Source organism: Paralichthys olivaceus, chromosome 17 (genome assembly GCF_024713975.1).
Source record: "Paralichthys olivaceus isolate ysfri-2021 chromosome 17, ASM2471397v2, whole genome shotgun sequence".
Taxonomy (NCBI): domain Eukaryota; kingdom Metazoa; phylum Chordata; class Actinopteri; order Pleuronectiformes; family Paralichthyidae; genus Paralichthys; species Paralichthys olivaceus.
Genome location: NC_091109.1, coordinates 675,342 through 687,427, shown reverse-complemented (window position 1 = coordinate 687,427; position 12,086 = coordinate 675,342). Strand labels below are relative to the sequence as shown.

At 44.8% G+C, this 12,086-nt stretch overlaps 2 protein-coding genes across 4 annotated transcripts in view; both read left to right on the top strand.

The window, feature by feature from the left end:
* cdh19 (cadherin 19, type 2) overlaps window positions 1-12,086 on the top strand; it is a 189,531-nt gene that overhangs the window by 90,646 nt on the left and 86,799 nt on the right. The gene's annotated exons all lie outside the window — the stretch shown is intronic.
* On the top strand, window positions 3,393-10,095 carry LOC109629897 (dermatan sulfate epimerase like). The gene has a single exon (XM_020087889.2). It carries the CDS (start codon window positions 4,487-4,489, stop codon window positions 8,141-8,143), a length of 3,657 nt encoding a protein of 1,218 aa, XP_019943448.2. The 5' UTR covers window positions 3,393-4,486; the 3' UTR covers window positions 8,144-10,095.

Below are 12,086 nucleotides of genomic sequence, written 5' to 3'. Positions count from 1 at the left end.
TAAGGGCACTGGCTGTCAGCACACACCCCTCACCCCCTTTCAATATGTATGGCTGGAAGTTTTTGTTTAACCCAACAAGCAAAGCCCGGATTTGCAAAGCTTCAAAGAGCCGGAGGAGCAGGAGAGCTGCAGCAGGTGCGGGGACGCGAGTCGCCACCTGCCAATCAATGGGTGCATCCGGGATCCGATTTTTTTTTTGACACGTTCCTCTGCAATCTACCATTTATCTGCTGTGATGAAATGTGCTTGAGATGTCGCCATGGCAACCGGCGGCGAGCAGCAACTCCAGGGCCTCCTGCTCAACCCGAAGGCCCGAGCAGCTGTGGATGAGAGTGATTAGAGCGATAGTTTACTGTGGTTGACATCATTCGCTCCTTTCACCACGCTGAGGCTTCCTCTAATTAGGATGCTCACTCCTCCTCTGCAGCGCGAGTCTGACGGGGAGGAACTGACGTGCGGTGATGCGATGATTAGAAGTTATTCCTGTTAGTTTTTGGTATAAAACTGCCGACGATGGCGGCGACGTTGCAACACACAGACAGCTCCCTCTCCCTCGGAGCTCAGTGGGAGGAGTAGTTTTCCGGTGGAGGAGGGACATAATGTAAGTAGAGGCGACTAAATTGAGATCAAATTAGTCAAAAGTACTCTGCTGAGAAACGTGGAGGCTGAACAGATGGACAATTAATGGAAGTAAAAGTCTGGGTGGTGCACGCAGCAGAGGGGCGCACGCTGCTCAGAAATATGTCAACTGAAAGTTTAAAGTTTAAATTAGTTTTAAGATTGAGACAAATTTTTTCAATGAATAGCAGGAACCCTTAACAGTACACAGATAGATGGATAGTAGAGGTATAGATAGATAGATAGATAGATAGATAGATGGATAGAGTTTCTATCTAGAGACTAATATGAAACTTACGACTGATTACATGTAACATGATATCTGAGGATTGAAGTAGCTCAGGACACAGACATCAGAAGAGTTTTCTCTCGCTGAAGAAACGCAGTCTCCCTCTGCTCTCCGTCCATTAACCACATTTTGTAGCATGCAGGAAACCAGAGGAGAGAGAGGGAGGGGGGGGCATGTTTCCCAGAGTTCACTTTGGGTCTTCTCGGCCGAGGAGAACTGACGCTGCCAAAGAAGAATCTCCAGAGAAGCGGATGCAGGATAGCGAGCCAGATTACTAGAGCAAATATGCAAATTTAATACACTCGCAAAAGTATAAATGCAGGTCAAATGCTGAGGGGGGAGAGTTGGTGATCTGTGATGCTGCTGCAGTTTCTCCTGAATATCAGACGCCTGTGATACCTGAGAGAAAACCTTTAAAACACATGCAAACAAGTGAAGAAAAGATTTTCATTACATCGACAGAACATTTAGTACAAAAACAGAAACAGGCACATTTTCTTCTTTGAATCAACTTGTCATTTAATTGTTGCTTTCATCATTCATGTGTTTGCAGTGCACCGAGCTCTCAGGGCCTCTGTAAAAATAAAAAACACACCTCCACTGTCTATTCTTTGAAATAAAATCCTTAGTTCCAACTGAGTTTGAGTTTCATAGTCGACGACGCGTCTCCACTTTCTCCCGTTGAACAAAAAATAGGACAAAATGTCTTGAGTACACGTGTTACCATTTTTTGACGTCATTCAGAGCCCTGGTGTGGAGCTGCTGCGCATCGGGAAAACAAACATACATCCGTGTGATAAGATCTACCTGACATGACATGAGCATCTTTGAGAACATTTTATTCAACCTGTACTTTGATTTGTTCCATCCATGTTCCAACTGGTAACACGGAGGAGGTATGGTTTCTGTGCTACACTTAAACCAGCCGACAAAGTAAAAAAAAAAAAATCTGTCATCTGTCTTGATTCCTCATGTGATGTCATTGTGTTTGAGAAGCGATTTAACTGATGCGAGTACCAGATCGTCAAGGATGTTTTATTTGAAGCAGCCTTGTATTTTCTCTCCGTGTGGAGCGAGATCACTATGCACGATTTTCTCTCAGTGATCTCGATAAGACCATGTGTGTGGTTGTTTGGGGGGGGGGGACATCATGCAACAGGGGTCCCTGTGGGATCGCATGCTTGCAGAAAACACATGTGAACGGGGCGTGGGGAAAGCAATCCATCACTAAATGAAGAGGCTGCACAGAAACTTAATATGCACAGTATGAGGCGATCAGAGTCCGTGTGTGAGCGGCGTGTGAGGACAGGAAAATGTCACGCGTCTCTGGGAGGGGAGACGCTGCTGAGGTTATTGGAGGCCTCTTCTTCTTCTGTCGCCGTGGGAAATGTGTCACAAAGACAAACAACTGAGACGCCGGAGATAAAAAGGTGCACTGAAGCAGTGTGGATAAAAACACAAGGTTAATTTCAAATTAAATGTATTAATGAAACCTTCCCTGTAATGAATCATTTGTGTAACAAGTATTCGTTGAAGTATATGAATATTTAACGGTGCACAGACGACTAAACAGGGAAAAGGGAGAATCTGCTCTTCACTAAGTAACAAAGTCTGACTCAGTATCTCTTTAATTCACCTTAAGCTGCTTTATCTGATCTGTTAAATACCTACGAGAGAAAAAATAAAGATTCTGAGTTGAGATACAGTTTGAAACCTTCAGGCCTCTTTAGCCTCAGTATTTATAGACAAAGGCTTAAAAAAACATTATTCAGAATCTTGTTTCTTCTTTACCTTTATTAGAAGCAGACAAATGATCGATCGACCTTTAATTAAATACTTTCTCCAGTTGGTTGGTTTGTTGTTTTTTCAGCTGGATTACTTAAAAAACCACTCAATGGATTCCCATGAAACTTGATGGAAGAATGAAACATATTATTTACTTATTTACAACAGCAAACAAGAAAACAAGTGGTCAGCTTCCTGTTTAAAAGACGGACAGTGGGTCTGTCCAATCAGTGACCAGCCAATCAGTGTGTTTTGGGATTTGGTGTATTTCGTAATTTGACGTTGTATTTCCTGTTGGGGTTTTTGATTTGTTGTTGTTTCTTGCGATACCTTTTTATTCCGTGTTGTGATTTGATGTTGTCATGTCTCGGGATTTGTTTTTGTGTTTTATGATTTGTCACGTTTAGTTTTTTGTTGTTGTGTCTCGTGAATTCTCGTTGCTTTTTCATATTTGCTTTTGTGTTTTGACATTTTGTTTGATGGTTTGTTGTTAGTGTGTGTTGTGACGTTGTGACGTGCACCTCAGGGACACCAGACTTTGTCAGGCAGCGTAGTTCCACATTCAGAACATAGTTTGTGTCTTTCAAGTGAAGTTGGTCTCAGATATGATTTTTTATTATTCCTTTATTACTTCCCTCCTCCTCTTCTTTATCCTCTTCCTCACTAATAAGCACTCGTGTTTAAATGTTAAATGACACATGAGGACTCCTGGTGTTGGTTCTGTGAACATCCTTTTCCTTGTGCAGCCTGTCAGGAACATGGATCTTTATGAAATGAACACTCAGCCTTCCCACTCCTGTGCGAGGAGAGGCGTGAGGCTGGGCTCCTGAAGTCACGGCTCCCTCTACAGTCTGCACGGCGGAAATTTTCCATCCAGTGCGGGGAAACAATCAAACTGACTGTGTGGAAAGAGCCGGAGCAGGAGGACGCGGCGGGGACACGTCCGGACACCACAGCCGGAGACGGCGCCTCACTTGTGGGATGCAGCGTCTCGGAGGCGCAGCGGCTGCAGCAACATCCCCGCGGACACGGAGCGGATTTACACGGAGGAGAATCCTTCATCTGAGAGGCTGATCCTCTGGTTCCTGCAGGACAATGCGGAGGGAAGACATGTCTCATTCTTTGAATACTTGAGGAGTGACGACAACTTTCCTCCACTTCCCTGCGCTGACAGCGGAAGATAAAGAAGCTGCAAGCGTTTGGACAAAAGAGGATGTAGAGCTGGACGATGCGCACGGATGGATTGTGCCGTTTGGAGCAGCGCGCAGTTTGGAGCGTCCGCAGCGGGGACTCGGGGCGATGTTGTCCGCGGAGATGCGTCGTTCGCTGAGGTCCACGTCCATGGATGTAGCGGCTCGGTTACGCTGCGCACGGAGCCTGTGGGCGGCGGTGATTGGACCGGACGCAGACTGGGGCTGACGGCTTGTTTGTGCGCGAGGAAATGTGTTTTTTCTGGAGGGGGGGATCAATACGAGTTAGTGGCGCACCACGAGGACGCAGGAGCGCGCGCACGGAACGAGCAGCTTTGTGTTTGAAACCTTGGATTTAAATTCACAAGCGAGATCTCCATCCCATCACACGTCCATGCATTTATTGTCACCAGTGGATGTTTGCTCTTGCACTAAAGTTTTTTTTTTTTCATGCATGAGACTTTGATGTTGCCTTTTGAATCATCCATTTTATGGACTATAACAAATATTTTCCATGTGGACTTCTCCAGAAAGTTATGGGACATTCTAACAACATTTTGAAGGAAGAAAACAATCTGCTGCTTAATTTTTCACCCCCACTAAAATGCACTCACGAATGCCGGGCAGCATGGCTGTAAACTGGGTTGTGTACTCTGTGTTTTTACTACCGCTGTTCGCAGTGGGCACCGCTTTCTCGGGGGTCTTCAACACCACAGACAGAGACATCCTCACAGATGACTTGCTGCGGGTCAAGCTCGCACAAGACAAGGCGAGCGAGCAGTGGAAACTCCAGTCTTCTGTTTCTCACCCAAACCTGTACTTTAACCAGGTGGATGTGTTGCACTTAAGGCAGAGGTCCTCCACCACCCACAGTCACATATTCAAAGTCATCCGGGCGGCCGTGCTGACCATGCTGTCTAATGTCCCCTTTTACATGCCCCCTGTGAAACACGAGGAGTTTACAAGCAAGTGGAATGAGATTTATGGGAACAACCTGCCTCCCCTGGCTCTCTACTGCCTGTTGTGCCCCGAGGACTCTGCCGCCCTGCAGTTTCTTATCAAGTTTATGGACAGGATGGCGGAGTACCCCGACTGGAAGGTGACCAGTGCCCCCAACGACGAGGTCCCCACGGCACACTCCCTCACTGGGTTTGCCACTGCATATGACTTTATTTACTCCCAGCTGGATGAAAGCAGGAGAGGTGTCTACCTCAAGAAGATACGCTCTGAGACTGAAGAGCTGTACGAGCTCTCTAAGTACCGAGGGTGGGGGAAGCAGTATCTCCAGAACCATCAAACTACAAACATATTAGCCATCATGACTGGTGCAATAGTGGTCGGATCACACGACGACCCAGAGTCAATGATATGGAAACAAGTGGCAGTGAACTACATGGAGAAAACTATGTTTCTACTAAATCATGTAGTGGATGGGTCTCTGGATGAGGGAGTAGCTTATGGCAGCTACACGGCCAAGTCCATCACACAGTATGTCTTTTTAGCTCAGCGCCACTTCCACATTGACAACACGCAGAACAACTGGCTGCTGGGACACTTCTGGTTTTATTACGCCACGCTGTTGCCGGGCTTCCAGAGGACTGTTGGCATCGCAGACTCTAACTACAACTGGTTTTATGGGCCGGAGAGTCAGCTTGTTTTCCTCGACGCATTCGTCATGAGGAACGGAACGGGTAACTGGCTGGCTCAGCAGATTAGAAAGCACCGGCCCAAGGATGGTCCCATGGGGCAGTCGTCTGCGCAGCGCTGGGCCACACTTCACACGGAATACATCTGGTTCAGCTCCCACCTCACGCCGCAGCCTCCCCAGGATTTTGGCAAAGCGAGGATGCATATTTTCTCAAACTGGGGTGTGGTTACCTACGGAGCCGGGCTTCCCATCGGCCAGGGTAACACTTTTGTCTCCTTTAAGTCAGGCAGGCTGGGTGGCCGTGCAGTTTATGACATTGTCCACGACAAGCCGTACTCCTGGGTGGACGGCTGGAACAGCTTTAACCCTGGTCACGAGCACCCGGACCAGAACTCTTTCACATTTGCTCCTAATGGGCAAGTGTTTGTGTCTGAAGCACTTTATGGTCCAAAGTACAGCTACCTTAACAATGTTTTGGTGTTCAGCCCCTCTCCGACCAGCCAGTGTAACAGTCCGTGGGAGGGTCAGTTGGGGGAGTGTGCTAAGTGGCTGCGCTGGACTGATGAAGGTGTGGGTGATGCCAGAGGGGAGGTGATTGTCGCCTCCTCACACGGGGACACCTTGTTCGTGAGTGGGGAGGCTGTGTCTGCATACTCCCCTGCCATGAGATTAAAGAGTGTGTTCAGAGCTTTGGTTCTGCTCAACTCACAGACGCTGCTGGTGCTCGACCACGTGGAGAAGTGGGGCAACTCGCCTTTGACATCATTCAGCGCTTTTTTCCACAATCTTGACATTGACTTCAAATATGTCCCTTTCAGATTTATGGACAAATACAACGGCGCGATGATGGATGTGTGGGACGCTCATTATAAAATGTTCTGGTTCGACGCCCAGGGTCACAGCCCTGACACCAGGATACAGGAGGCAGAGCAGGCGGCCGAGTTTAAAAAGAGGTGGACTCAGTATGTCAACGTCACTTTCCCAATGTCGGGCACAGTCAGCAGAGTAGCTTATGTTTTACATGGGCCATATGTCAAAGTGTCCAACTGTAGATTTGTGGACAATGGAAAAAATGGAGTGAGACTTTCCTTAACCATAAATAACACAGAGAAGGTTGTTTCCATAGCTACAAACTACAAAGACATAGGAGCCAGGTCGAGTTATTTAGGATTTGGAGGCCACGGTAAAGTTGAGGATGGAAATCGAATCACTCGCTTTGGCCTCGGGACTCAACTAATCCCCCAAAAAATCAGCAGCGATAATCAGCTGTTTGACTTCGGATTCACAGTCAATGTAATAGCGGGAGTTGTTCTCTGCGTGGCCATAGGATTTCTGACCATGCAGAGAAAGTTTTATGTGTGCTTCAGCAGGCTGATGCGTTACGCCCTGCTCTCCGTGCTCATTCTGTGGATAGCCGAGCTGCTGTTTGTGTCTAACAGCTGCGATCAGCTTCTCTGTGGGGTGAAATGGAAAAGTGCTGGTGCCAAAAGTGAAGTAAACAAACAAATCAGACTGTCCGAGCAGCACCGACTCCCCCTCCCCACTGTTGTCATAACAACACTTCCCGGGTCGGGATCAGAAATACTGAAGCATCTTTTCTACAACAACTCAGACTTTGTTTACATAAGAGTTCCCACTGAGCACGTTGACATTCCTGAGACTGAGTTTGAGTTTGACTCGCTGGTCGATGCCTGCGAGTGGTCAAGGTCAGACGCAGCACACGGACGGTTTAAGATTATCCAGGGCTGGCTGCATTCGCTTGTACATAACACCAAGCTGCACTTGCAAAATATTCAGCTGGTGGAGGGCAGCAGGGTCAAACAGCCCCAGAGAGTTGTCCTCTCGAGGGACAGAAAGAAAAGATCCAGGCGGAGGGAGCCGGCGTCTGAGCTGAAGGGCAGACTGAGGGCCAGCCTGGACAGAGATGCAGAGTACATTAGGGAGATGAGACGACATGTCGCGGAGTACCCTGACTCACGGGTGGTCCTCAACATGCGGAGCGGAAGCTGGGCTCTCAAACTGCCTTTCATTCAGGAGGTGGTGGGACTCTCTTTGAGGTCGATATACTTGGTGAGAGACCCTCGAGCCTGGATTTATCTGATGCTTTACAACAGCAAACCCAGTCTTTATTCCCTTAAAAACATCCCACAGCACCTTTCCCTGATATTCAAGGATGATGCCGTCAGGGATGGGTGTCCGAGCGCGGCGCCGGAGTTTAAAATTATCCAGAGGCTGCTGTCCCGCTCGGATACGAACCCGGCCCTCGTACTGGCTCACCTGTGGCTGGCTCACACCTCAGCGGTGCTGAGGGTCAGCGAGAGCCTCCCCGAGGAGTCCTACCTCCAAGTGAGGTTTGAGGACGTGGTCAACTTCCCGCAGGAGACGGCGGAGAGCATACACACATTCCTGGGGGTGCCCCTGTCGCCCGCAGCCCTCAACCAGCTCATCTTCACCACCTCCACAAATTTGTACAATCTCATGTATGAAGGAGACATTTCACCAGCCAATATTAACATGTGGAGACAGAATTTGCCTCGAAAGGACATCAGGCTAATAGAGGACGTGTGTGGGGGGGTGATGAAGAGGCTGGGTTACACCAGGTTTGTGAGTTAACTTTACTGCTGCTGGTCGGCTGATACTGAGCTGTCTTGTTTACTGGAGCTGCCGTGGAAGTTCAGTAAAGTTGTTTTTCTTTGCACTGATGTTCTGTTTTAAAGGATTTTACAAGTCGAGGAGGATTTCTGTTTGTTAAAAGTTCTTTTTCCTGTTGTTTTGTGTTTGTTTGGGGGAATGTAAGGTGTTGCACCGACTACAGACACAGATGTTGGTGAGGGAGGAATATTTTACATTAAAATAGGTGGAAGGAAGCTTCTGTTATCACTCTTTTTTTCCCCCCAGCTCTTCACACTTGTAGAGCTCTTTTATTAAGTGACACTCTTCACCTTTGCTTTGCAGAGGGAAGCCACTGAATTTCAGCATAAAGTTTAATGTTATTGCGGCGTCCTAGAACAGCTCAGTTTCTCGGTGAAGATTATTTAGTGTGTGTCTCAGAAAGAAAAGTTATTTTCCTCCCCCATCGCTAATCTGTGCTGTCTGAAAGATGTTGTGCAAAATCCATATCTGTTATTACTGAACTAGGGGAGGGATCAAGGGATATTTACTGGTTTGGAACAGATACGTTATGAAGCTCATTAAGAAATAAGGCTTGTATTTATCGACAGTCTTGGGTTTGTAGCTTTGGGAGACTAATTTGGCTGTCGTGAATTTTAATATCTGAACTTTTCAGTGCTTTTTCCCTTTACAAACTGTAAATAAATGCTGCAGTGTATAGACTCAAAGCCAAGCAGAGAACAAGAAGATGACAGCAGTGCTTTATTGTTATGATTCAGGCATAGAAATGATAGCGGTTGTATTTTCATCTCGCCAGTAGTGGGATTTTATCATTCTTATTATTTGAAGCTCAAAGATGTCATGACGGTTTGTTGGCTTAGCACTTTCACAGGGACTCTTTTGATTGTATGTGGGATTCAGTGCATTCAGTCCACACGCTAAACTTTTACTCTTAGTACTTGATTAGCTTGGAAATCTTAAACCTCTGAAGATATATAAACCTCTGAAGATATTATGTCTAGAAGAAAGAAAGTTAGAAGTATTTATGGGCTCCAAAGACACATTTCCCAAAGGATCAGAATGAATATGATTATTATAACTCCCTTTGGCATTTATTGAATTAGATCAGAGGGAAGTGCTTAATGGGGATCAAACTGGGGGAGAAAAAAAAATCTGTCAGCCTTGACACATTTCTCGTCAATGCAATTTCCAAAGCATCCCCCTCAGCTACTCATATTAATCTGCAAAATGCCATAACTGAGGCTTACCCTGTGTTATATTGCTTTGCTATCTTCACCATAAAAGGCCTGAAGGAACTTCAGACGGCACGAGTCTCCATTTCCTGTTGTGGTCAATCAGATATCCGATGATCTTTTCGGGCCTTTGTCTTGAAAGCGAGCCAACGGGAGGAATATTAAGTAAAAAGAAAAGAAAAGAAATAAATAAAAGTCAGAGACCATTTCTACTCTGTGATGCTCTAACGCTCTCTGGGCTGCAGTGTACTCTCTTCAGTAACCTTGGATGCTGTCTGGCTTAAACATTTCTGCAATGTAAGTAGATCACATGTATCAAACAGACTCGATTAAATAGACTCTCCATTGCATCTGTATGCAAAATATTTAATTCTGTGTCCGTTTTGGAAACAAGCATCTTCTCTCATCTAGACACGGTCCTGTTTGTTTTTTTTCTTTTCCTCTATGAACACCGAAACCCTTGACTGCCTGGAAAACCCGTTTGATGTTCGTGGTCTTTGAATGTGTAGACTTGGCAGACACGCTCTCACTTTGGTGTTGCAATCCTGTTACCAACTCTGTTTTGTATTTGCTCGTGGGGATATGGTTCCATGCTTCTGTGGCCTTGAATTACAATCATTTCTTTATAACGGTTCTTCTGTGGGCTCTGGAGGTGGGGATGATGTTGAGAAAATAATAAATTCATAAATATATTGACAACCATTCTTTGTCAGATGTGATTATATGTGACATTTCAACTATTATCTTTCGCTACATAAGACCAAACATAGGTTTTAATTTCCCCATGCTCTCTTTGAATATAGTGACACTAAAATAAAAATGTCTTCTTACGCAGACGCCTCTGAGCCGCAACAATTATGCAGCAGCAAGGTCTCCATTTTATTAGACACGGATGACAGGGGCCTAATTGCTTATATGGGTGACAGGCATCACAAGGAGGAGCCAACAATTAAAAACATGTCAGGAAATTCGTCTGTCATGCTCCGACTGAGACGGCAACTTAACAGGAGCGGGTTTCCAAAGAGCACATGCAGCATCTCGTGTTTCAGCGCAGTCTCAATGAGTCAGTCATTTCATTACTCATTTGTTCTTGATCCCTCCTGCAACGCTCCAGTGCTTGGCAGGGTCCTGTTTGTCTAATCCTTCCATGCAGAGGCACATTATTCACTGAAAAAAAAAAAAAAACATCCTCAGGCAAATGCTTTGGAAGGGAGGTTTCTACGAGTCCAGACTCGCACTCAGTGGCTGTCGAGTGGACTTATTCTGAGTCACTGTGGAGCTGCTGGGACTGATGGGAAACACTGGTGCATAAATAATCTCAGTATCAACCCTTTGTTTAACCTTCTATTTATGGACGAGTGTGTTGAAGTAACAAATAGCACCAGTTAAATATTGATTATTTACAGATGATCAGCATCTGTCGATATCTTCACGTGGTGGAAAGTTAGCGGTACATTTACTCTTTTCATTAATAAGGCTCAAAGATATTTAACAGGATTACAAAACAGTCTGCAGATAAAAGCATATAAGTATAAAATACATATAATCACACATTGGAAAAAGATAGACGTCATTATCAAACATTAAAGCAGTTCTTTTTTTACTTCACACTTCTATTCCATTATATTTCAGACTATGTGCTTATTATATCAATCTGTTCTATGAGTTGTCAGCAGTTTCTTTTCCTCGAAACGTCTCGGACGGTTCAAACTTTCAAAGAAGTTCCCCCAAAATAAACAACTTCAACTTCCATATTTATTTTTTTTAACTTTATTGTTCTGTCCTCTCTGTTATTTGTTCTGTGACCCTTCAGATTTTTCCCGTGACCCTTTAAAGAGCCCTGAACCCTCAGTAGAGAACCACAGGACCAAACAAACAACAGTAACTATGTCCAATTAAACTCTGCTAGTCACGTCACATCTAATGTTATGACCAAAATTGTGTGTTTTTACTTCTGATAGTTCAAGTATATTTTGCTGATAAGATTTAAATCAGGTATAATTCAAATGCAGGTCTTGTATTTACAGTTTTAATAATACTGAAATAAGAAATTCTGAATACTTCTCCCACTAAGACACTTGCTTTAGCAGCAGGACGTCTGAACCACAACCCATTTAACTATTGACATCTACAACTGGGGACTTGATGAAGTATTGAGGAAAATTCTTTGTCAATAACTCATTAACATTTACAATTTACAAATGACTGGCTGATCGCACCGTCCTAACGACGGCTGTGACTCATGGAGCTTCATTAATGGCCTGTGTGTTTATCACTCTTTGTTAACGACCTGTTAATATTTATAACTGCAGACTTGATGGCTTATTTGTTAAAGTTTATGAATAGTTAATAAATGGATTTTGGAGCAGATGCCCTGCAGCTAAAAAGGCAAAGTCAGTGTCTTGCTCCAGGAAGATAAACAGCAGCCAGAAATCTTTCATTAATGAGCTTATGACTAATATATATAATAAATTATATGTTGACCATTAAAAAAGCATTTTGTCACAAGTTTTTTTTCCATTTATATTCGGTGTCTAATGAGGATTTTTATTTTCTATTGTACCATTTTAAAATCGGTCCATAAACGCAAAACAACATAAAAAACACCATCAATGTCTCGTTAGCATTTATATGCAGACGACACACTAACTTATATTGATGCGTGATTAGAAAGTAAGTAGAGAGTAAACTTT

What these genes read in the sequence shown, in the direction of transcription:
- LOC109629897 (XM_020087889.2), top strand. Translation starts at nt 4,487, where the DNA reads ATGCACTCACGAATGCCGGGCAGCATGGCTGTAAACTGGGTTGTGTAC.